Source organism: Marmota monax, unplaced genomic scaffold (genome assembly GCF_021218885.2).
Source record: "Marmota monax isolate L192 unplaced genomic scaffold, Marmota_monax_Labrador192_F-V1.1 WCK01_AAM20220418_F8-fsc00012, whole genome shotgun sequence".
NCBI classification, from domain to species: Eukaryota; Metazoa; Chordata; class Mammalia; order Rodentia; family Sciuridae; genus Marmota; species Marmota monax.
The window spans coordinates 8861457-8888054 of NW_026695227.1; the positions used below are offsets into that span (position 1 = coordinate 8861457).

At 33.6% G+C, this 26598-nt stretch overlaps 1 protein-coding gene across 3 annotated transcripts in view; it reads left to right on the forward strand.

Annotated features, from left to right (window-relative positions):
* The window catches only part of Slco1b3 (solute carrier organic anion transporter family member 1B3), a 93131-nt gene that overhangs the window by 15401 nt on the left and 51132 nt on the right, over positions 1–26598 (forward strand). For all 3 annotated transcript variants that reach the window (XR_006850019.1, XM_046436018.1, XM_046436019.2), the window contains exon 3: positions 23780–23921. Coding sequence is in view for 2 of the 3 variants with exons in the window: in XM_046436018.1 (XP_046291974.1) it covers positions 23780–23921 (142 nt within the window). In the remaining variant the exon portion in view is untranslated. The remainder of the gene's footprint in view (positions 1–23779; positions 23922–26598) is intronic.

A 26598-nucleotide genomic window follows, 5' to 3' on the forward strand; every position in this document is an offset into this window, starting at 1 on the left:
CTCTGCCTCTCAGCAGGCCGCTGCTCCTCTTCTGCCGGTGGGTCGCAGGCCCGCCTACCTTGCAGGAGTGATTGGAAGCTCTGTCCCGCCGCGGGCCACTGGGCCTTTTCTCGTACATACATATCTTGAAAGTAAAGTGATTACTGATACAGTTAAATTAATACTACCATATTTATTATTGTGTTTGATTTGTTGCCTATGTTCTTTATTCCTGATTTTGTCTTCTTTTACTTTTTCCGCCTTTAACACTTCTTATTAAGCATTTTATATATTTTGATTTTTCTCTCCTTTCTTAGCATATTCATTATATTTCTTCTTTACTTTTATGGTGGTTGCCATAGAATTTGCAATATACAATTAAAACTAACTTTAATTCAAGTCCACTGTCAACACCAAATTACTTCATAGATCATACCTTATAATAACAAAACATTCATAATTCCCTCCCTGTTCCTTATATCATTGTTGTCATTTAATTTCACACATTTGTAACACATATATTCATAAGGATACGTAAGCAAATACGTTATTGCTATTATTATTGTGAATAATTAAAAAAAAAGAAAATCATTTTTATTTTATATTCACTCATTCCTTATTCAGTGTTCCTCCTTGGTTTGTGTAGATCTGTGTTTCTGAATTAATTATTTTCCTCTCTGTAAAACACTGCTTTTAACATCTTGCAAGGCAAATTTACTTGCAATAGATTCCTTCCATTTTTGTTTAAGAAAGTCTATTTCTTTTTCAATTTTGATAGATTATTTCACAGGGAACAAAATTCTAGGTTAGTGGGTTTATTTGTGTGTGTGTGTGTGCACGCACTTTACATATTTCATTTTACTCTTCTTGTTAGTTCAGTTTCTGAGAGGAAGTCATATATAATTCTTATATTTGGCCTGCTATACCTTTTTTTTTTTTCCCTTCTGGCTTCTCTCAGGAATTTTTTCCTTGACTTTGATTTTCTATAATTGAAAATGATATGCATAGGTGTAGTTTTAATCTTTATTTTTGATTTATTTATTTTTTGTCTTTATCTTGATATCATCTGAGATTCCAGAATCTATGATTTGTTGTTTCACATTAATTTGGGGAAATTCTCAGTCATCATTTTTTCAAGTATTTCTTCTGTTCCTTCCTCCCCCTCATCTATTTCTAGTGTTCCCATTGTATATATGTTAGACTTTTTTGGTGGTCTCAAGGTCCTTGAATGTTCTATTCTGATTTTTCAGGCTTTGTTCTTTTTCCATTTTAGTTTTACAGACTTTTGTTCATGTATCTGAAAACTAAAAATTCTTTCATTAGTCATATCCAGTTTACTAAGAAGTCCATCAAAGGCATTCTCATTCCTGTTAATGTTTTGATGTTTAGAATGTATGTTTAGTTTTTTCTTAGAATTTTCATCTCTCTGCTTACATTGCTCATCTGTTCTTACATGTTCTCTATTGTACCATTAGAACCCTTAGCGTATTAGTCACATTTTTTTTTAAGTCCCCTCTGATAGTTCTAATATCCTTGCCATATCTGAATCTGGTCCTCATTCTCGCTTTTCGATTTATTTATTTGTTAATTTTTGCCATTTATGTACTTTACAATTAATTATTTATTTATTTTCCTAGATGGCCACACATGATGTCTTGAGTAAAAGGAACTGCTGTAAATAAGTCATTTATAATCTGGTGGTAAGGTGTGGGGGAGGCAAGCATTCTATTGTTCTGTAAAAAAATTAGGTCTCCATCTTTTAGTGAGTCTTTGCCTCTGGATTGGGAACTTTGCAAACGTGAATCAGGTTTTTCTAACCACCCCTCCTTAGGTGGGCCAGGATGTCTAGAATGGGATGAAGTTGTGCATTTTCCTTCTGTCACACAGAAGGCAAGAACTGGTTGGAGCTGCAGGTTCATGCTTTATCCCAGCTCATGACTTTGATTGAATAGTTTCTACCGAAGGCTAGCCGTATCAAGAACAGAGCAAGTACTCTGGTTTATTTCAAAGTGGTTCTTTCTCTGCTCATTCTGATAAAAGCATGAGAAGATTTCTCTGCAGTGTTTGCTCTGAGAATCTGGTAGAACTCCTGCAGAGAAGGCTCACAAAAGGATGGGGTCCTTGACTGGATCCTCTGAAATTTTTCATGCACAACTTGTCCACACTAAGTCCCCAGCAAATCATCAATCACACCTGAGGTGTCCCTGCTCTGGCACTGCTTCATTCGTGGTGGTTTCTGTTTCTGTTTCTCTGCTTTGATAAACTGTGGCTCCCTATATTTACCAGTCCGTCTCTCTGCTAGTGGGGAGAGAAAATGACTTGCCATAAACCCTCACCTTTCTTAGGGACCCAAAAAGAGTTGTGGATATTTCAACTTCTTCAGGCTTTTCCTCCTTGTTAGGACAGAAGGGCCACATCCCAGCTCCTTTCATGCAGAATCAGAAAGTGGAAGTCCCAGACTTTTAAATAGTATTAATTTACATCATATCAGTTCTAGACTTTTACTTCAGATTTTATTTTAAACAGCTTTTTCACTGCTGTGACTAAAAGACCTGACAACAACAATTGTAAAGGAGGAAAAGTTTATTTGGGGGCTCATGGTTTCAGAGGTCTCAGTCCACAAACAGCCAGCTCCATTCCTTGGGCTCGAGGTGAGACAGAACATCATGGTGGAAGAGTGTGACAGAGGGAAGTGGCTCACAGGATGATCAATAAGCAGAAAGAGACTCCACTCGCCAAATACAAAATAAGTACCCCCAAAGCACACCTCCAATGACCCACCTTCTCCAGCCACACACTACTGACCTTCAGTTACTACTCAGTTAATTCTATCAGGGATTAATTCACTGATTGGGTTAATGCTCTCATAATCCCATAATTTCTCCTCTAAATCTTCTTGCATTGTCTCACACATTAGCTTTTGGGGGGACACATCACATAATAATAAGTATGCAACTTATTTAGAAATGAGTTTCTTGTTTCTAAATATATGAGGATTTTCTTAAAATTTTGCTACTCATTTCTATCATAATTTATTGTAGCAAAGACTGTCTGGAGGATATCTACTTTTTGAAAATTTTCAAGACTTCTTTATGCCCCAATACATCATCAGTTTTTGTAAGGTACCCTTATGAACTTGAGGAAATTGTATATTCCTTGAAATGTTTGGTACAGAACTCTACATATGTCTAAGACATCAGTTTTGTTTGTTATGCTATTTAACTCTTCTTGTATCCTTGCTAATATTTTGACGGACCTATCACAAATGGCAAAGTCATGTTAAAATTTCCTTTATGATAGTAGTTCTATTAATTTTTCTTTACATTTTTAACCATTATCTTCTAAGTTGATGTACACTTACATCAATATGTAGAAAACTTCTTTTTTTCTTAATGATGTTTCTTTAATTTTACTTGGGTTATTATTTATACAGCTATAAAAAGTTTTCTTCAAATGGTTGTATTTTCTTATCTTTTTAGTATTAACATTTTCTCATGATTTAGGACTTTCTTTTATAAAGAGCTTAGAGTTGAGTTTTCAAAATTCCCAATGAAAAATCTCTAGTTTATATGTCTACATTTTATATACATATATCTATCTAAGACATATAAATATATAGATATATAGAAGTAGGTGTTTCTACTGAGTTTATTATGACAGTTTATCCCTTTCTATGCTCCTTTTTAATTCTTTCTTGCACTTTTAAACTGCTGTTTATATTTTCCATAACAAGAAAAACACTATAGCATTTTGCTATGATTGAATGTTTGTATTTTCTCTCAAATTTGTATGTTGAATAATAATCACAAAACAATTGTATCAGAAGATAGGGTCTTTAGTCAGTGATTAGGTCTGAGGGCCAAGTCTATATGAAAGGGAATAGTGCCCTTATAAAAAAGGCCCCAGAGAGAGACCCTTTGCCCCTTCCACCTTATGAGGTTATGGTGAGAAGAGAGCCCTCACTAGACACTACATCTTCTAGTGCCCTGATCTTGGCTTCCTCAGCTTCCAGAATGATGAGGAATAAGATCCTATGGTTTTTAAGTACCTAGTTTTGTTATACACAATATTTTGTTATAGCTGCTCAAGAAGACTAAGACACATGTCCTCATGTCCGTTGATATGCCTGCTGAACCTCCACATCACCTGAAATTGTTTGTATTTTTAATTATAGATAGCATGACTATTTCCCCTCTTATTTTATTATTTTTTAAGGATAACAATAAAATTTATCAAGTATTTTATCCACTTTGTTTTGCAAATCTCATGCAATATCTTCAGGATTAAGTTGTTTTATTTAAGTAATTTTTACAAAACCATTTTGAATGTGACATTTTATGTGCCAATTTTTCTGAAACCCTATATGCTTAGGAATATATATTCTTACAGCGAATGGCTATTTTACTAAATATGAAATTCTAGGTTCAATGTTCTCTTCAATATTTTAAGAGAAATATTTTTTGTTCTTTTTACATTCACTCTTGCTATATAAAAATTGATCTGCTCTTTCTCCTGAAACACTTCAAAGGTTTTTCTTGGATATTTTTAAATTTTACTATGCTGTTTGTCATTTTTCCACATGCAAGTGTGGGTTCTTCCTTCTCTCTCTTATTGAGTACTCTATGGCCTTCTCAACCTGAGTTAGTTTTGTTTTAATCTTTATTGAACATTATATATCTTGAATTTATTATTTATTTAAATACTTCTTCTCCTCAATTTATTTTTTCCACTTTTATTCAGTTTTGATCAACTTTGGACATAATATTTTATAATATCAATACAATATTTTATATATATTTATACATATAAGTCTCCAAATATTTTTGTGAACATCGCAGTTTGATTTTCCAATTTGGCCTTTCTCTTTTTTATTTCATATATAATATTTTTAAACCATTATATTTTATGTCTCATATTTTCTGCTTCTTAAAAACAATGTGTCTTAATTTCATTTGGCTGATATTTGTTGTATTTGAAACTTCTGGTGAGAGTCCTCTGAAACATCTGCTTTGTATGGTAACCACATCCCAGTTTTTTGTTTCTTTGTTTCTCTCTTTTGAAGGGATGTCTGTTCCTCTAAGATCCTGCAGCCTTTTCCTCTGAGTTCTCCTATCCCTGGTGGGGTTACTCTTTCTGGTAATGGGACAGGGGAGGACTGAAGGACACAACCTTGTCAGTGTGAGAACCAAGAGTTCAGCAAGCAGAGGGAGATGAACCTGAGGGTGAGCACCAGCCACCAGTAAACCACCTGTCACCCTGCACTTGGCCAATTGCCTCTAGCCAGGGCTCCCTCAGTACCCGAGGGAGGCAATACTCTGGAGAGCCTGTTCTAATATTGTAGGAATGTTGAAGGGATCACCTCTGAAAGAGAATTCCAAAGTTTAATCCCAAGGCTCTCTCCTCTTCCTAGCTGATCTGTTGGGCAGGACTTCTGAGTCACTGTGTTTTCACCCTGGAGGCCCTTGTGACTGAATTCTGTGCTGTCCTAAGCTCACCAGAATCATGCATCTCTATTGAAGACAGCCTCCAATAATATAGCTGTGGATTTTAATAGAGTAATACAGTAGCTGTAGAGAGAAAATCAAATCCAAAAGTTTTTGGCCCTAGGGATGAAGGAGTTGAAGATTGGTTTATGAAGATTTTGGAGCCTGAGAGCTTTCCTCTCCCCTCTTAAAACACAAGCACAGTACTGGTGGATGATTAAAATATTATGTCCAAGTCTGCCAGTTTAAATAATATATGTGTTTTTATATATGTATTTTTTGTTTGTTTGTTTGAAATAAAAAACTTTTATTATTCATAGGTCCTGGGGTGACTGGCATGGCCAGAGACCATACAGAGATCTATAAACAAGTGGGGAGAGAAAGAGAGGGAGAGAAAGATAGAGAGAGAGAGAGACAGAGACAGAGAGAGAAAATGAATGAGAACACATATGGGAGGACATATGGATCCTGGGCATGTGGGTCTGATGTAACTTTGCATCTGGTCAAGCAGCCACATGAAAACTTTAATATATTTTTAAACACTCTGGTAAAATGATTACATTAAGAAAAAAATTTATGACAGAAAAAAGTTCATCTTTTAAATAAAGCACTTTATAATTCAGAAGCAACTAAAGCTGATGACAGACAACTGCTGGGGTATCACCAAAGGATAGGGACCATGACAAGTGAATACATATAATTTGGCGGAAATCAATCAAATAAGAGAGCACAGAAATGCACAGGCAGAAAAAGTGACCAACTCCGCATCTGCCTTAGTTGTATCAACTGGATCTATTTATTTTTAAGCATCTCAAGTTTGACTTTGAAAAGAAGATTTCATTATATTTAGGGCTAAAATTTTTCTCTTTTTCTTATATTTCTCACCCCAAGTATCAGTATTACTACATCTAGTTATCCAGACTAGAAACCTGAAAGACAAAATCAGAATCCTCGTTTCCCATTATTGCCACATTATTTTGGTTTTCCTCTTAAAGTTCTCCCAAATGTATCTGTAATATTTCTCTTTCCAACTCTACTCATCTTTTTTTTTCTTAATGTTTTCTGAACTCATCTTGCTTAGAGATTTCCTTGACATAAGCTCATCTTTCTCATAGCTATGAGAATAAACTTGAAATATTAAATCTCTTTGTCATATTTAAATATGTACATTAACCCCGCAGTGTCTGGCTACTTCATTCTTTTTTTTAATATTTATTTTTTAGTTTTCAGCAGACACAACATCTTTGTTTGTATGTGGTGCTGAGGATCGAACCTGGGCCGCACGCATGCCAGGCGAGCAGCTACCGCTTGAGCCACATCCCCAACCCCAGGCTATTTCATTCTTGCTTTTATTTGTATCCTTTTTCTTTCAGGGCCTTTTTATACAGGCTTTCTATTTTGTTGTAAATGTCTTATTTCTTCTTCGGTTCATAAAATTCTATTACCCCTAAAGACTGAACTCAAATATTATCACATTTATAAATGCTTAACCTGTACAAATTACTCACTTTTTTCCTGTGTACCTCATAACATTATAAACTTGTGCAAGGACAGCACTGAATTCTGTGCTGTTATCCTTCATCTATTGTTCATACCTCCCAGAAGATGATTTGTTCTGTTAGGGCATTTACGATATCTTCTTTAGTTTTACTGACCTAGTTCTTCTGTCCCGGTCTTGCCTCCAAAACTTGGCAGAAAAACTGCCATATTGTGATTACTCAATACACATTTGTTGAGCAAGTCAGTTGAGGTGCAGGTAAGTTCACCGAGTTCATAAGAACTGTACCTGTGACAAATGGAAACTTGGAACAGCCATCTGACTTCAAGTCCAGAATTCTTGTTAACTATCAGTAAACAAGTGCCCTGCCACGGCTGCAGGTAAATACAGACTTTTACCTCTTATTCCAGTTGTCAGCTGTCTTTTTTCTGCCAGTGACACTTTTAAGATCTGTTGGATGATTGTGAACATTTGGACCCCTGTTTCGAAACTTCTCAATCAAAACTCCTCTGTTCTCTTGCTACTGACCGTCCAGTGTTTTTCACTGGAGATTTTAGCTTTCTTCTTGTTTAGCCGTTTTGTAAAATTTTGAGAAAGTCATTATATCACTTTTTTTTTCTCTGAACTTGTCTTGTATTAAAAACAGAGCTAGTGGGGCTGAGGTTGTAGGTCAATGGTAGAGCGCATGCCTCATATGTGGAAGGCACTGGGTTCGATCCTCAGCACTACATAAAAATAAAATGAAGGTATTGTGTCCACCTACAACTAAAAAAAATGTTTAAAAAAAAACAGGGCTAGTAATGTAGTAATGCCCAATCCACAGAATTGATTACCTATATTAACTCATTTCATGACCTCATAGAATCCCCGCTCATTGGAGATGTCCTAGTCTGGCTATTGGGTTTTATATTTCTTACTTCTTTCTTTGTAAAACCAATTTAGGATTTTATTGTGAGAATTTTGACTTTTTGAGTCTCTTATCTTGAACTTAAACGTCTTTTAAGATTGAAGTCATGGATTGTATAAAACCTGTCTCTGAACTTTTTGAAAGCTTCTCTTAGCTAGAATGGGACTTACCTTTGACTGTGCTTATGCTAGCTTTAATAAGATATCCTGTTGATATCTGAAATTCCTCTTCTCTTGATTTCACCAGTCAGCACTCTTTTGGTTAGCATTTAAGTAAGAGTCTTCTCTGTGTTTTTTTTGACAACCAACAAATCATATTGTTAGTATGCTCATCACTGATTCTATAGGTACCTACCTTAGTGGCTAGCATAAACTTTATTTGGCTAAATCATCAGTCATATTGTTATGTGAGTGAACTTACAGCAGATAAAGAATTCACCCACGGCAAGAGAAAAAAAAAAAGAAAAAGAACAGGGTTTTAATGTTAGTATGATGATTATTTCTCAAAGAGTTTATAAGAAAAACATACAAATGAGACATCAAAAACTAGATTGTTGACAAAGAAGGTCTATTTTATGGGCTGTTGAGCATGACAAAAATTTCAAAAACTGAATCAATAATCTGTAAATTCAAGCTGTGATATTTATTCTCTTCGAATATAGTACAGAGGATTAGGATGAATATGAATCTGTATGAGTAATATGTAAATACTTTATTGAGATGATACAAATATTGAGAATGTGGAGAGAATATTGTATTGCCAAATTAAGTAGGGGAAAGATAATATGGGTGACATGGAGATAGTAAAGGAAGAAATAAAAAGAAAAAAAGTGCATACTTTAAAAAGTATGCACATATCAAATTTATATGTTAATGCAAAGGTATATAAATTTGAAACTGTGAATCAAATAAATTGATTGAAAATACTATTTTTTATTAAGAGAGTAAGCATTCACCAGGAATTGTAGTACATAGACTCTGTTATAAATTTTCAACCAAAATTTCAATGTTGAAAATTAAAAAACAAAAACAAAATCATTTTAAAAAGGGAAAAATAGAGCTGGGCACAGTAGCATATGCTACTTGGGAGGCCAAGGTAGGAGGGTCATTTGAGTACAGAAAGTGAAAGCCATCTGGGCAACACAGGGAGATGCACTCTGACAGAGAGAAGCGGGGAGAGAGAAAGAGAGAGAGGGGGTGGGGAACAAGGAAGGAAAAAATAAGAAAAAGAAAGAAAAAACCAGCTGATGAATTAACCCTATGTTATCTACAAAGAAATGGAAATTTTCATTTGCAGCCCTGGAGGCAAGAAGACAATAGAACTATATATTCCAGAGAATACACACTTACCAAAATTCTGTTTCAAGTAAAATATCTCCAGGAATAAAAGGTTAAAAAAATTATCACTGACAACCCTTTAGTAAAAAAATTATTAATTTATATTCTCCATTAACAAGAGCAAATAATCCTAATTTAGTATGATGATTATTTTTCAAAGAGTTATAAGAAAAACATACAAATGAGACATCAAAAACTTGATTGTTGACAAAGAAATAGAATCCCCACTCATTGGAGATGTCCTAGTCTGGCTATTGAGTTTTATATCTCTTACTTCTTTCTTTGTAGAACCAATTGAGGATTCTACTGTTACACAAGAAATAATAGTAACCCAGGGTCCTGTAAAATTGTTAGCATATCAAAAATTTGTCTCCTGTAAAAAAAAATGAGCTGAGATTAAAATCTAAAATGATATTAGTAGATAAGCAGCTGAGAAAGAGAAGCAGCAGAGGAAAGTATAAGGATTGTAAGTGTTGCAATTAAAAGGTAATTTAGAATTACAATTCTGAATTACCCAGATTCTAAATTATTCAGCAAAATTGCCCAGATTCAAATCTTGGCTTGGCTACTTACTAGTTATAATTTCCTGGGGAAGTTACAGACTCTCAAAACTTTGATTTTCATATTCTTCAAAATGATAATAATGCAATTACCTCATTGATTGTGAGGATTAAGTAAGTTTGCATATGTGAAGAACTTGGCACAACATACTATGTAAGTATTGTGTATCTTCATCATTCTAAAGGAGCAAAGACCTAAGAATGGAGAAGGGAAACAATAAAAGGTAACAATTTTTTAAAAGTACAAACAAGATTGGAGAAATAATTAAATTCTCTCAGTGAACTCATAATGTGCATGATTAAATTTATCAGTTAAAAGAAAAAGACAAAAAATAAAGACTCTCTATCCAAGAAAAACAAAATATACAATTATAATAGGTATTCTTAGAACACAATGACAGAGAAAGTTAATTTAAAATAATAAAGAAAGAAATTGAGACACAGTATCCTGGGCAAATATTAATGCAAATAAAACAAGTATAGTAACACTAATAAACGATTGCCTATATTAGAATTCAAGATCAAAATTAATAAAGGGACAAAAAGTGGTATTTTGAATGAAGAGAAGCTTAAGAGTACCTTCAGTGATTTCTTCATTCAACATACTACATCAAAGACCTGAAGCTATGAATAAGATAAAGGTCCATCAACATCATATATATTTAAGATGAAGAAACATTACCATGAAAGCCAAGGCTATTGTATTCTTAATCTTTTACTAAACTTACTCTATCACACGTCTATTCATCTGTACATCCCTTAATTCAGTTACAAGTTCATGTTATTTTTCATTCACTTCAAAGTAGATTACTGACATCAATCACTTTCCCTTAAATACTTCAGCATGCATTTCACTAAACTGAGCTCAACACTTGTTTATGGAAACAGATGGAACCGGCCCTGCTGACACCTTGATTTTAGTCCCATGAGAACCGTGACAGACCTCTGACCCACACCACTGTTAAGATAATAAATCTGTGTTGTTTAAAAAAAAAAGACCTGAAGCATTGCATATATATATTTCTTTATCCATTCATCTGTTGATGGGCACCAAGACTAGTAAATGCTTGTATTTTAAACTATGCAGTCTATGGGAATTTGTTATATCATCTTGAACTGATCAATACAAGGATTTGACAGCAGATTTGAACAGGCAGAACACAGAATTAGTAAACTTGAAGATAGGACAGTTGAAATTATCAAATAAGAAGAAGAAAGGAAAAAAGGACAAAGAAAAATGAACAAAAGGTAAGAACCTTCTTTACTTTCAAGTGAACCAATAATTATGAGTGTCTCAGAGGTAGGAGAGAAAAAAAACAAAGGAATAAAGAATATTTAAAGAAATAATGGCTAACTTCTTCAATTTGATAAAAGACATGAATTTAATACCTTAGAAGCTCAAGGATTCCTTGTAAAATAAATTCAGAGATTAACTCTGAGACACTTATAATCAACCTATTAAATGTCAAAGAAAAATAGATGCTCTTAAAAAGTAGCAAGAGAAGCAGCTCATCATATGTAAGTGTTTCTCATTAAGAGTAATAACCATTACTGCATCAGAAACCATGGAGATGAGAAGACAGTGGGATGATATGTATAATAAAGGATTGCTATCCCAGATGTACAAAGAACCCTAAAAGTAAAAAAAAAATAATATAAAATAAGCAAAAAAATCATAAAATTTGAAAAATATCCAAAGATACTTCATTGAAGATGATAGACAGATGACAAGTAATCATATAAAAAATGCTTAACATCAATTGGCAACCTATGTGCACACAAAAGCCTGCACCTAAATCTCTATAGCAGCACTATCCATAACTGCCAAAACTTGGAAATGACCAAGATGTCCTCCAATAGGCAAATAGGCAAGCAAATGGTGATACATTTATACAATGGAATATATTTTTGGGGAGGTATAAAGAAATCAAGCCACGAAAAAGACATGGAGTGAAATATGTCATTTGCTGGTAAATGGGTAGATCAAGAGACCATCATGCTAAGTGAAATTTTAAGTGATAGCATCATTCTTAAAAGGTTACATACTATATGACTCCAACTATATGAAATTCTGAAAAAAATCAAATCTCTGAAAACAAAAAGTTCAGCAGTTGCTCAAAGAAGAGGAGGAACAAATAGATACTGGTGTTTTTAGGAAAGGAAAACTATCCCGCATGATACAGTAAGCAGACCATCATATATTTGTCAAAATCTATAAAATGTACAACACAGAGTGTTATAAAGTAGTGGCTTGAGTTAACATAATGTATCAATCTTGGCTTATCAATATAAACAAGTGCCACACCAACACAAGACTAAATGATAAGTGAAACTGTGTATGGAGAAAAGGAGTTTGTGGGAACTCTGTATTTTATGGTCTATTTTTCTGTAAACATAAAATTGCTTTAAAAAATAAAGTCTATTAATTAAATTTTAGAAACAACCTTTAACCAATTACTATCAAACCAAATCGAACAACATACTAAAACGTTATACATCATGACAAAGTGAGATTTGTTCTGGAAATAAAAGTATGGTTAAACATAGAAAATTTATCAATGAAATATTGTTCATTAATCAAACAAAGACAAAACCCACAAGATCACCTCAGCTAATGCTAACACTTGTTAATGATTAAAAAAACCTCATAAAACCAGTAATATAAGGAATTTTTCTCAACATAATAAAGGCTTTTATAAAAAGTTACCACTAATATCATACTAAAGGTTGAAAGACTGAAAGCCTTCCTCTTAATATCAGAACAAGGCAATAATGCCCACTTTCAACAGTGACCATTCAATATTGCATTAGAGCTTCTATCCAGAGCCTTTAAATAAGAAAAATAAAAAGCATCTAAGTGTGAAAGAAAGAAGGAAAACTATCTCTATTTGCTGGTGAAATGTTCCTAAATAGATAAAAATCCCAAAGAAAACACACATACACACACACACACACACAATCTATTAGAGGTAATAATAAATGAACTAAGCAGTACTTAATGGTAAAAAAAAATCATATGAATAGTGTTTCTACACACTAGCCATGGAATATTCAACAAATAATAAGGTAAACCCATTCACAATAATGTAGCTAAGAAAAAAAATCTAAAAATGAATTTAAACAAGGAGGTAATAAAAAGTACACTGCAAACCACAAAGTATTGCTGAAAAAATTAAAGAAGACCTAAATGAATCAATATCAAGCAATGAGATTGATTTGTTTATGGGTTGGAAGATGTTATTATCAAAATATTGATATTATACAAATTGTTCCGCATATTAACCACAGTCCCTATCAAAACTTCAATAGCTTCCCTCCCCCAGAAATAGAAAAGCCCATTCTTAAATTCATGGGGAATTCTAAAAGTATCCAAATAGTCAAAACCATATTGAAAAAAAGTGAAAAAAGTTGAAAGACTCATATTTCTCTATTTCAAGCAGACTTGGAAACTATAGTAATCAAAATTGTATGGTGCTGGCAGTAGGATAAACATATAAACTAATGGAATATACCCAGGAGTCCAGAAATAGTCCCATACATCTATGGCCACTAGGTTTATTCCTTGGGCAAAGAGTAGTCTCTTCAACAAATTGGGCTGAGATAACAGGATTTTCATAGGAAAAGAATGAAGGTAGACACTCATACCTCATACTCATAGCATATACAATTATCTCAAAATAGATCATAGATCTAAATTTAAGAATGAAAGCCACAAACCTCTTAGGTGAAAATATAAGTCTTGATGACCTTGGTAATGGATTCTTAGATATATCAAAAGTTTATGGGAAAAAGAAAGAAAGAAAAACTATATATATTGGACTAGGTCAAATTTTAAAACTTTTGGGATATATATATATATATATATATATATATATATATATATATAATCAAGAAAGTGAAAACAACCTACAGAATGGGCTAAAAAATAAAATATTTGCAAATCATATTTTTGATACAGTATAAAAATCCAAAATATATTGAGAATACTTACAACTCAATAAGAAAACAACCCAATTAAAAAAATGTGCAAGGGCTTGTGTAGCTATTTCTTAAAAGAGATATGAAAATCCTAGTAAGCACTGAAAAGATGCTCAATATCTTTTAGTCATTAAGAAAATGCAAATTAAAACCACAATGAGGTAGCACTTCACACGTGCTAGAATGATTATAATAATTTTTAAATGGAAAGTAAATGTGAAGATGTGGGAAAATGAACCCGTATACGTTGCTGATGGAAATATAAAATGGCACAGATGCTACGAGAAAGAATTTAGCCATTCTTCAAAGAGCTAAACATAGAAATAGCCTTTTGACCCCCAAATTCCACTCCTGGGTACATACCCTGAAGCATTATAAACAGGGACTAAAACAGATACTTGCACACAATATTCAGTGCAGTATTTATAATTGGTGGAAAAGAACAAGTATTCCACAACAAATGAATAGGCAAATTAATTGGGACAGAAAATAAATTAGAGATAACCAGGAACTAGAGGAATGGAGAATGCCAAGTTATTGCTTAATGGTTACAGTTTCTATTTGAGGTAATAAAAAATCTTAGAAATAGATAGTGGTGATTGTGAATATAAATAATGTCAATGAGTTGAATACTTAAAATAGTTAAAATGGCAAATTTATATCATAACCTTTATGTAAAAATTATTTTTTAAAAAATGTTTGGATGTCACAGAAAAAGCAACAAATATTCACTGAGAAGATGATTTTTATGGTTTTGTAAAACCTTTCATAATGACCAGGTGCTGAGGCATATGCCTATAATTCCAGCAGCTCAGGAGGCTGAGGCAGGAGAACTGTGAGTTCAAAACTAGCCTCAGCAATTTAGCGAGGTGCTAAGCAACTTAGTGAGACCCTTTTTCTAAATAAAATGCAAAAAAAGGGGGGCTGCAGATATGGCTCAGTGGTTAAGCACCCCTGAGTTCAATCCCCAGTAACTGCCCCCACCCAAAAAAAAACCCTTTGATAACAATTATAACTGAAGAGATCATGAAAGTTTTAACAAAATATATGACATTTTAGTTACAAATTGTTGAAATCTGATGGAATATGACAATTCAAAGTCAGCTTTTGTGTTGAAAAAAACTGGATTACTGGAGGGTAGAAAAGAATAGAGGAGGGAATATTCATTGAGAAGTTTTAAGTTTATACAAAACTTGATAGGTTGGGAGATGGCAACGTGGTGAAAAGCAGTTGTGGAGACAAATTAGAAGATTTCAGTAATATACCACAATTCTCCTGCCCCCTGGCTCCATATGCATACCCAGTGGGATATGTATCTTTTTTATCAGTAAGCCACCCATATTTCTTTTTTTCTGAAAAAAATATTTTTTAAAATACATGCCTCAAATATTTTACATTTTTCTTTTCATTACTAAGAGAAATTTCCCTTATATAACTGCTTAAAATGATGAATGATATTCCTGTAGAATCTTTCTTCCCTATTCTGTAAAATAGTCATTTGTCTGAAGAAAATAAAAGTTAGCTTTTTTGTAAAAGCCTCCTAGGTTGGCATAGAAAGCTTTAAAACATTTAAAAAGGTATTACCTTTTTAAAAATTGATTTTCAAATTTGCTTTCTACTTGATGGTTTCATGTAAATCAATGGAGAACATTACATTTGGCAGATAATGCACAAAGCAATGTCATTTTCTTTTATTAGTGAAATTGCTGGTTATATAAGGCATGGTTTTAATCTTTTATAAAATTTGAACATGTTTTTTATTCCAACTAGCAAAATGCTGGAAAAATCTAGAATACCCTACTTATTTACAGTGCTAGAAATACAGATTTACCCTACATCAATTTTGTCCAAAACTGAATTTCTCAGGATTACTGCGGTTTGTTTTTGACTGAATTATATTGCCATTCTTGTTCATAGTTGATTTACAGTGTTCTGTCAGTTTTACCATTTTTCATCAACATGTTGCTGTATTTACTTAACAAGTACAAATAGAGTCAACTTCAGATTCTAAATATATATATATATATATATATATATATATATATATATTTTTTTTTTTTTTTTTAATTGTACCAAAAAAGAACCAAACAAACATTACATTTGCTGTTTCACATAGTTTATGAATCAGTAGTGTTAAGTACATTCACATTGATGTGCAACAAATCTCTAGAACATTTTCAGCTTCCAACACTGAAACTCTACACCCACCCACTGAACACAATTCCTCTTCTCCCCGACGCCCTGTTTTTTTTTTGGTTTTTTTTTTTTTTTTTGGTGCTGGGTATTGAACCCAGGGGCTTGTGCATGCAAAGCAAGTACTCTACCAACTGAGCTACATCCTCAGCCCACCACTAGCCCTTTGAAAGGGCTTTTCTACTTTATGTTTCTAAGGTTTTTAAAAATATTTTTTAGATGGGATGGGATGGGCCTTTATTTTGTTTATTTATTTATATGTGGTGCTGAGAATCAAACCCAGTGCCTCACACATGCTAGGAAGCACTCTACCACTGAGCCACAACCCCAGGTCCCCAAGTTTTTGAATATTTTAGATACTTCTTATAAGTAGAATTATATATTATATGTCCTTTTTCTTTTTCTTTTCTTTATTTTTTGGTACGAGGGATGGAACTCAGGGGCACTCGACCACTGAGCCACATCCCCAGCCCTATTTTGTATTTTATTTAGAGACAGGGTCTCACTGAGTTGCTTAGCACCTCACTTTTGCTAAGACTGGCTTTGAACTCTGGATCATCCTGCCTCAGCCTCATGTGTGCCACTGCACCTGTCTATCTCTCTTGTTTTGACTGGCTTATTTGGTTTAATATAATGACCTTAAGGTTCATCCATGTTATAGCATGTAGTAGGATTTCCTTCTTTTTTAAAAGCTGCATACTATTAAATTGTATGTATATGTCTTTCTTTATCCATTTATCTGTGAGTGGACATTTGAGTTGCTTCTACCTCTTGTCCATTGTAAATAATACTTCAATGAACATGACATATCTCTTCAAGATCCTGCTTTGGATACGTTTGAATATACCCAGAAGGATTGATGGATTATATGACAATTTTTTTGAGGAGCCTTCATAGTCTTTTCCCTAATGGCTATGCCATTTTACATTTATACCAACAAGCACTACCTTCTCCAAATTCCTACCAACACTTACTATTTTCTTTTCTTTGGTTAGTGGTTATCTTGAAAGATATGAGACAGTATTTCATTGTGGTTTTGATTTGCATCTCCCTGAGGCTGAGCTTATTGGCTATTTGTATATCTTCTTTGGAGAAATATCTACTGAAGTCCTTTTCTCATTTAAAAAAAAATATTTATTTTTTTTGAATCATGTAAGTTCTTTACATTGTTTAGATATTAACCCTTTATCAGATATATAAATTGTGATTATTTTCTACCACTCCATAGGTTATTTTATTCACTCTGTTAAGTTTTTCCTTCTGTGTGCAGAGTTTTTAAGTTTAAGGTAGTTCTATTTGTGTATTTCCTGATTTTTGCCTATGTTTTTAGTGTCATATCTAAGAAATCATTGGTAAATCTCATGCCCCTAAGATTTCTCCCTGTGTTTTTTTTTTTTTTTTCTAGTAGTGTAAGAGTTTTAGATCTTCTACTTACATCTTTAATCCTTTTGAGTTTTTTTTTTATATGGTGTAAAGTGTAAGGATGCAACTTCATTCTTTTACATATGGTAATTCAGTTTTCCCAGCACCTTTTGTTGAAAAGACTGTTCTTTCTCCATTATGTAGTCTTGGCATCCTCAGTGACAATCATTGGGTTTATTTCTGGGATCCCTTCTCTGTCCAATTTGGTCTATAGATCTATCTTTATGCCACTGAAACACCATCTTAATTACAAATGCTTTGTAATTACTACTTTGTAGTATATTTTTAAATCAGGAAATGTAAGGCATTAACTTCTGCTTCAAGATTATTTGGGCTATTCAGGTTGCCTTTGGGTTCTGTATGAATTTCAGGTTTTTCTGTAAAAAAAATATGAGAATCTTGATAGGAATTGCATTGTATCTGTAGATAGTTTGGGACAATATGGACATTTTAATATTAGGTCTTCTGATCCATAAACAGGGAATATTTTCTCACTTATGGCGTCTTTAATTTCTTTCATCAATATTATAGTTTTCATTGAACAAATCTGTCACCTCGTGGTTAAGTTCATCCCTAAGTTTATCCCTAATATTATAAGTATTGTATATATTTTGATGCTTTACTAAGTGGGATTGTTTTCTAATTTTCTTTTTAGATTGTGCATTGTAGTGTATAGAAACAGCAGATTTTTGAATGTTAATTTTTCTGTCCTGCAACGTTGCTGATTTTTAGTGTTTCCAATTTGGATGCCTTTTATTTGTTTCTTCATTCATTTTTTTTAATGTCTAATTGCTCTGGCTGGAGCTTCCAGAACTAGGTTGAATATTAGTGGTAATTTCTGATCTTAGAGGAAATACTACCAGTCTCCCCCTTGAATATGATATTATTAGTTGTGAGCTTTCCTTATATGGCTTTTATTATGTTGAGGTCATTCCCCACTTCCTACTTTATTCAGTACTTTTATCATCAACAGGTGGTAAAGTTTACAAAAACAACTTTTTTGCATTTATTAGGTAATCATGAGTCTTTTGTCCTAAATTTTGTTAAGATGTTATAGTGATTCAATTCATATATTGAATCATCTTGCATTTTTTTTTGCTTAAATACCACATATGAGAGACAACATATGACCCTTGACATTCTGAGTTTGACTAATTTTGCTTAACATAATGGCCTCTAGTCCCATCCATTTTCATGCAAATGACATAATTTCACCTTTATTTATGGTTGAATACACACAATTGTGTATATAGACCACATTTTCTTTATCCATTCATCCATTGATAGATACCTAGACCTGTTCCATAGATCAGCTATTATGAATTGTGCTGCTATAAACATGGATATGAATGTATCTCTATAGTATAATGACTTTAATTCTTTAGAATAAATATGAAGGAGTGGTATAGCTGGGTCATATGGTGGTTCCATGCCTAATTTTAAGCAACTTCATATTGATTTCCATAGTGGTTGTACTAATTTGTAATACTACCAATAGTATAAAGGTGTTCCTTTTTTTCTCCACGTTGTCTCTAGCATTTATTATTATTTGTATTTTATTGTTGTTTTAGTACTGGGGATTGAACCCAGCGGCACATAACTACTGAGCAATATCCCCAACCCTTTTTTATTTTGAGACAGGTTCTTACTAAATTGCTTATGGCCTCCCTAAATTGCTGAGGCTGGCTTTGAATTCTGTAATCTTCCTATCTCAGCCTCCCAAGCTGCTAGGATTATAGGTTTGTGCCACTGCTCCTGCCTTATTGTTTGTATTCTTAATGACTGCAATTTTGACTGGTGTGAGATAAAATCTCAGTATAGTTTTGGTTTGAATTTCCCTAATTGCTAATGAAATTGAACATTTTTTTCATATATTTGTTGGCCATTTGTATTTCTTCTTTTGAGAAGTGTCTGTTTAATTCTTTTGACCACTTATTAATTGGGTTATTTGATTTTTTGGTGTTAATTTTTTTAGTTTTTAAAAATATTTTCTAGATATTAATCCTGTGTTGGAAGAGTAGCTAGCAAATATTTTCTCCCATTCACATACCTAATTGTTTCCTTTGCTATGCAGAAGCTTTTGCCTTGATGCCTCCCATTTATTAACTCTTGTCATTATTTCCTCAGCATTAGGGCCCTATTGAGAAAGTTGTTGCCTGTATCTATATACTCACATATTGACACTATATTTTCTTCTAGGAGTTGCATAGTTTCTGGTCTAATTCCTAGGTCTTTGATCCATTTTGAGTTGATAGTTGTGCAGGGTGTGAGATAAAAGTCTAGTTTCATTCTTCTACATATGGATAACCAGTTATCCCAGGACCATTTGTTAAAAAGGCTGTCTTTTCTTCAATGAATGTTTTTTGTTCCTTTATCAAGGTTCAGATGATTATAGATGTGTAGGTTTGTCTCTGTGTCTTCAATTCTGTACGATGGTCTTGTGTTTGTTTTTATGCCAGTACCATGCAGTTTTTGTATTATAATTTCAAGTCAGATATTGTGACACCTCCAACATTGTTTTTTCATCTTGGACTCCTTTTCTGTGCTCTTTAAAATATTCTATACCAGATTAACAAGCGATTTGGTTATCTACATTATAATAATTCAAGATTCCATATTACCTATATATTTATCTTTACCAGGAGATATGTACATTTTCATACTGTTTTGTGTTGCTGTTAAACATTCTTCTAATGCCCTCTCCTTTCAGCAGGTCAAATGTTGTGATGAGCTCCCATAGATATTGCTAATTTGAGAAAATCTTGACTTCTCTTCATTTTTGAAGGGTGGATTTGTTGAATATAGTGTTTTTGATTGGCCAGTTTCTTTTTTGTTTGTTTCGGTACTTTGAATATATCATCTCACTCCCTTCTCATCTGTTTTAGTCAGCTTTTTTGCTACTGTGACTAAAAGACACAACCAGAACAATTTCAGACCTCTCAGTCCATAGATAGCTGCTTCTATTCCTTGGGGCTTGAGGTAAAGTAGAACATCATGGCAGAAGAGTGTAGCAGAGGAAAGCAGCTCACATAATGATCAGAAAGCAGGGAGAGAGACTCCACTCACCAGATACAAAATACGTATCCCAGAACCACATCCCCAATGCCCACCTCCTCTAGCCGCACTCTACCTGCCTTCAGTTATAACTCTGTTAATCCCCACCAGGGGATTAATTCGCTGATTGGATTAAAGTTCTCATAAACAACTGATTCTCCTCTTAACCTTCCGGCATTGACTCACACAAGAACTTTTTGGTGACACCTCACATCCAAACCATAGGATGTTCTCCATAGTTTTGTTTAGAAACCTGCTGCTGATGTAATAGAAGCTCCCTTTTACCTGATGTAAAGCTTTCCTACTGACTACTTTCAAGATTATTTCTCTTTTTCCTATGACTTTCAACAATTTGTTTAAGATGTGCCATGGGGTAGATATCTTTAGGTTTATCCTAGTTCAAGTATTTTTGAGCTTCTTGAATTTTATGTCTGCTTCTCTCCCCAGATGTGGGAAATTAGAGGCCATTATTTCTTCAAAAAAGTTCTTGACCCTTTCCTCCGATCCTTCTCTGTGTGTTTGCTCTGCTTGATTTTTGTCCCATGATTCCCTTAGATTCTTCATTCTTTTTCTTCCTCCACCTCTTACTTTCCTCCTCCTCCTTCTGCTCCTCTCTCTCAGTAATTTTCAAAGACCTGTCCTTGAGTTCACTGATTCCTCTGCCTGACCAAGTCAGTGTTTTGAGTCCCTCTCTTGCATATTTTTCAATTCAGTTATTATATTCTTTATTTTCAGAATACCTACTTGGTCATTTGCAATTTGTGTATCATTGATATTGTCATTTTGTTTATGTACCATGTTCCTGATATCATTTAGTTGTCTATCTGTGCTCTCTTTATTTTATTAAGCATTTTTTTTTCACAGGAATTTTAAAATCCCTTTCTGGCAATTCCTAGCTTTTTACTTTTTGGGGCCAGTTCCTGGAGATATAATTTGTTCATTTAAATGTGTCCATGCTCCCTGTTTCTTTGTATGTCTTTGTTTGTTTGTTTGTTTGGATTTCAGTGTTCAAAGAATCAGCCAATTCTTCTAAACACTGTAATCTGGTTTTCTATAAGGGGAAATTTTCTCTACTCAGCCTTGCTCGATACTGAAGCTTTCTTAAGCTTTTTCTATGTGTGCATTCTTTTCTAACCTCTCTAGGCTTGTATGTAGTCTCTTATTTGAAAAAGTTTACTAGTTACTATTTAGAACCATTCCTTGGTAAGGTCCTGGTGTCTTTCAGCGGTACTGTGACCTCTTTAGTGATGTAGCAAATTGTGGCAATGGTGCTCCATCTGCTGTCTTTATGTGGTACTACAGACTGATGCTTAATCAATTGCTGACAGAACCCCAATCTGGTGTCCCATTTTTGAGTGCTGAGGCAAGACAGAAACCAGTTCTTGGAAAGCCCCCACTAGAAGTCCAAACACTGGATGTAGGGGATTTGAATGTTTTCTCCCAGCAGCACTGTGCAGTATTGTGTGATAAAGGCTCTAGTGCAAGGGAGAGAGCAGAGAATCATACGTTTTCCTTTTAGGTTTCCATGTGTTTATATCTAGGCTAGCATGGATTACATGAAACTCCTAATTGGTTTCTGTAGTTCTTACAGGGCATTTGGTCCATTTGTTGTTAAACTTATGTATTGTGGGAGAGAAGGGTCCTGGATTCCTGTCCTACCATGTTGCTGATGTTGTTCCCTCCCAGGTGTTCTCTCTACCACCATCCCTGACCCAGGATTAATTACATGATTTTTTTTAATGATTGGGCCCTGAACAATTTTCATAATTCTTCTGTGATATAAAGATTGTTTTTCTACAAGATGTCAGGAAATGACTGTCCTGGAAGAAAATTTTCATGATTTTTGTTTAACACCATGAATCAGCTTAGTGTTTATCTTATGAATTTTATTATTCCCACCATCAACTTAGCAAAACTCGTTTTGATACCCTTCTATGTTGGTGTTCCATTTTTAGATGGTTTTCTAAATTGTATGTACTTTTTAGTTGTATCTAATAAGTGGTATTATTTGACAGCTCTTCTCAATTTTTCCATCTTCATTGATAGCATGTATAATTTGAAAGACTGTGATGCAGGGAAGAACATATATACATCTTGTAGGTTATGCAAATGTCTGTTTGGCCTTTTGTCTCTAACTCCCAAACGTGGCCTAGTATTGGTTCAACAAAAGCCCAATACTATTTCTTGATTATCTTTGTGCCCGACATTGTTCTAAGCACTGGGATATAGCATTGAATGAGCAAAACCTCCTACCTGGAAAAGGTTTGCATTCTAGCAGGAATTGGCAGTATGGTCTAATTTTTATTTTAAAAGAATTTCTTTGGCTACTGGTTTGAGAACAGACTTTTAGTGGAACTGGAACAGAAGCATAAAGATGTATCAGGAGAATATTTTAATCATCAAAGCTAGACATTATGGTGGAGACCACTGGAAGCACAGGAGGTAAATGAGAAGGGATCATTAGTCCTCGTTCAGGTTGGTAGAATACAACAGACTGGATTTCTTAAACAACAAAAATTTATTCTCCACATTTCAAGAATGTAGGAGGTCTGAGTTCAAGGTGCCAGCATGGTTAGAATCTAACTAGAGCCCTCTTCTTGATTTAGATGTGATCATCTTCTTCCTGTGCTCTCACATAACAGAGGGACACGGCAAACACTCACAAGAGCCCTAACCTCATCATGAGACCTCCCAAAGGCCCCAGCTCCGGGTGTCATCTCAATGGGGATTAGGGTTCACCATTTGAATTTGGGGAGTTGCAATCATGTGTTCCATAATGTGGTCATATTTTAGCAAGAGAGCAAAAACAAGTTTGCTTATGGATAACAATGTGGACTGTAAGGGAAAGGATGAGTCAATTTTGTTCAAGTGAAACTGAAACTTTAAAAAGTCTATAGCCACTTCACCTTAGATGCAAGGTCGATTTTGTTACTCATTAAATTTCTCCTTGCTGCCTCAAAGTTCCAACTGGCTTCCTGGAAGGTACCTTTGAGAATGTTCTGCCACTCCCCTCAGCTGGCTTGTGCTATTTACTTGGAAATAAAGAATGGCTTACCATCATGGCAAATTGAGAACACATTTAGTGTTTAATAGATCAATTAATGACATTTGTTGAAAAATGACAACTTTCAGTGTAATCTGATATTGTAACCTAGTTGGAAAATGGTGCTTTATCTGTGTAGAGATAACATTAAAAGGGCTGAGGTGCACTGATTGCTGTAGGGAAAAGATAGGTATGCTTTTTGTAATAAAATAATGTTTTCAAGTAAAAAGAAAAGCTATATTAATTCCATATTCATATAAACATTATATAGTTCTTTGCTTAACCAGTTTTCCCTCTTCCTTTTTTTTTTGTTGTTGTTTTTTAGATTTTCTTGGGAGCTATGTCATTAAGCTTCATTTGCAAAGCACTAGGTGGAGTCATTATGAAAACTTCCATTACTCAAATAGAAAGAAGATTTGACATATCCTCTTCTATTGCTGGTATAATTGATGGAGGCTTTGAAATTGGTAATTGTATTTCTATCTTAATAACTAGACTTACAGAGGTAAAACACTTCACACATGATCTACAACCCTGGTTCTTAACTAGGTGCAAACTGATTCCTCAAGGATGACTTGGCAACATCTGGACACATTTTTGGCTGTTGAAACTTGGGGATAGGGGTGCTACTAGTACCTAGGGGTAGAGTTCAAGGATACTGTTAAACACCCAGAATGTACAGAATGGCCCCAAACAACAAAGAATCACTCAGTTCAAAATGGCAGTTCTTGATACACCATATATACATACCGCAATTGTTCATATCTCTGTTTGTATATAAGGTATATATGTGTATTAAGAATTGTAATGCAAAAAAGTACATGTACAATGGCATAAAGTGGCATGAACATAATTTATATACAGAGGTATGAAAAATTGTGCTCTATATGTGTAATAAGAATTGTAATGCAAAAAAACAAAACAAAACAAAATCCTAGTTATTAAGAGTGTTGGAAGACTGATCTTACATAAACCCATTGTTTCAAATTCACACCCTGGGACGCTTAACCTGCCCTCTCTCCATTTGCCCAAATGTGAAGAAAGGTTGAAAAAGGACTATGTTTCATATGATTTGTGGATAAAATGACAGATTTGGAACAAAACTATGTTAGATTTCTACTCTTTAAGGTTAAAAGTCTTTTTAAAAAAAACATGGAAGATATTGCTTTATTGTCTTAATTTTAATATCTTCTATAATCATAAAGCTTTATGTAATTAATGAACATTTTCCTTATCTTGTGAATTAGGAGTTTATTACTTCTGCTCAATTTTCCCTTTTCTTCTTACTTTTTAATTATTTGGAGACCCCCCAAATTATGTCTGTCATATAGATTGCAAATATTTCCTACAAGTTTGCCTATTTTTAAACTTTATGTAAAACATACGTGACAATATTTTAAAGTAACTATAACAGAAGACAAATCTATGAGCATTTATTTGAACAGCATTACAAATTTGCTTACATTTGATCTTTGAATCTTGTAACTTCAAGTTTCATCCTTAGTTCCTGTGAACTGTATCTTCAAGGGGTTATTTTTTCCCAGAAACAAAATTGAACACATAACATATTTTTAGATCCCCTGCTTTTTGGGAATGTGTTTTTTTTTTTACTGTGATAATTTGGGTATGGAATTAAACAATCAAAATGTTTTTATAAGAATATTATAACATTAATCTACTGTTTCATACAATTCAATAACATATATATGTTATAAATAATTACCAATATGCACTAATACACATCTCCTTTTTATCCTCAAATCTCAGAAATTTTACTAGCATGTATTGAAGACTGTCTTTTTTTATATTACCTCGACTGGAGAAATGGAAGAACTTTCCATGTAAAGGCTGAAGTCTTACTTTTAGTTCAAGAAATTTACTTCCTCTTTATTATTTGTTTCTCCTCTATTTTCTTTTGAAACATCTATGACACAACTATTAAGTTTTCTAGATTGTTTTTCTCTTTAAATTTTTCTTTCTAAATTTCTATTTCCTTTGCTGTATGTTCCATATGCTTATATCTTCCATCTTATCATATAAAGTTATAATTTGTGCATTTGTCTTATTTTTAAAGTTACAACAGTACTTTATTGTTCTCTACTATTTTATGGGTAAACATGCTATTGTATCTATTAACTGAACTTTTTTAAGTTTCTCCTCTTTTTAGTGTTATCCTTACTATTTCTTCATGTGTTATGTTATCTACTGGTTCATTTTGGCACTTTTCTGTCAAGCTTTTCTTTTCTATGAAATGCTCAGTAAATCTTGGTTGCTTTCTGCTTATTGTTATACATACAGCCAGATGGCCAGGATCGATGGTGACTCTCTCCACTTGGAATACTCTTTCTCTCCTTTTTAAACTAAATAATATAGATGTTAAACATTAAATCTCAAGTGACTTCTTCTCCTGGAAATTTTCCTGAGTCTCTTAATTAATAAAAAGTGTCTCTTCCTGTGGCTTATCAGTACCTCCATTCATATACCAGTTTTTGTCACTAGTATGTGAATTTCTTAAGGAAAGGTACCAAGATTGATTATATATTGATTATTATTATTGATTATCTGTCATCTATCTATTATTTCTGGAACCAAGCACCATGGCAGGCACATAATATAAAAATTTTACACATTTTTATTAGTTCATGATAGATACACATAATATTAGGATTCATTTTGACATAATTAGAAAAGCATGGAATATAATTTGCTCCAATTCAGTCCCCAGTACTCCCCTTTCCTTCCTCTCCTTTCTCCCCCTGTTTCTCTGCCTCTAATCTACTGATATTTCTTCTGTTTATAGTGTTTTTAAAATTAGTGCATTTTGAATATGCATAAAGGTTAAATTTATTTATACATACATGTAGTATGTATACAGGAAAATTTGATCTGACTCATTCCACCTTTCTTCCCTTTTAGGCCCTTCTTTCTCCCCCTAAATCCTCTTCCTCTGCTCTAGTGAATCTCTCTTCTGTTTTCATGTCCCCCTTTTTATTTTTAGGAAAGAATAAATAAATACATTGATGAATATCTTTCCCTCAGATCAGGAGTATTTTTCTCCATTCCAGTGCAATCCAAGTTAACTCTAAATTCTTCAATAAAATGCTGATTCACTAATATTGCATAGTAAGTTGTTTTCTAAAACTT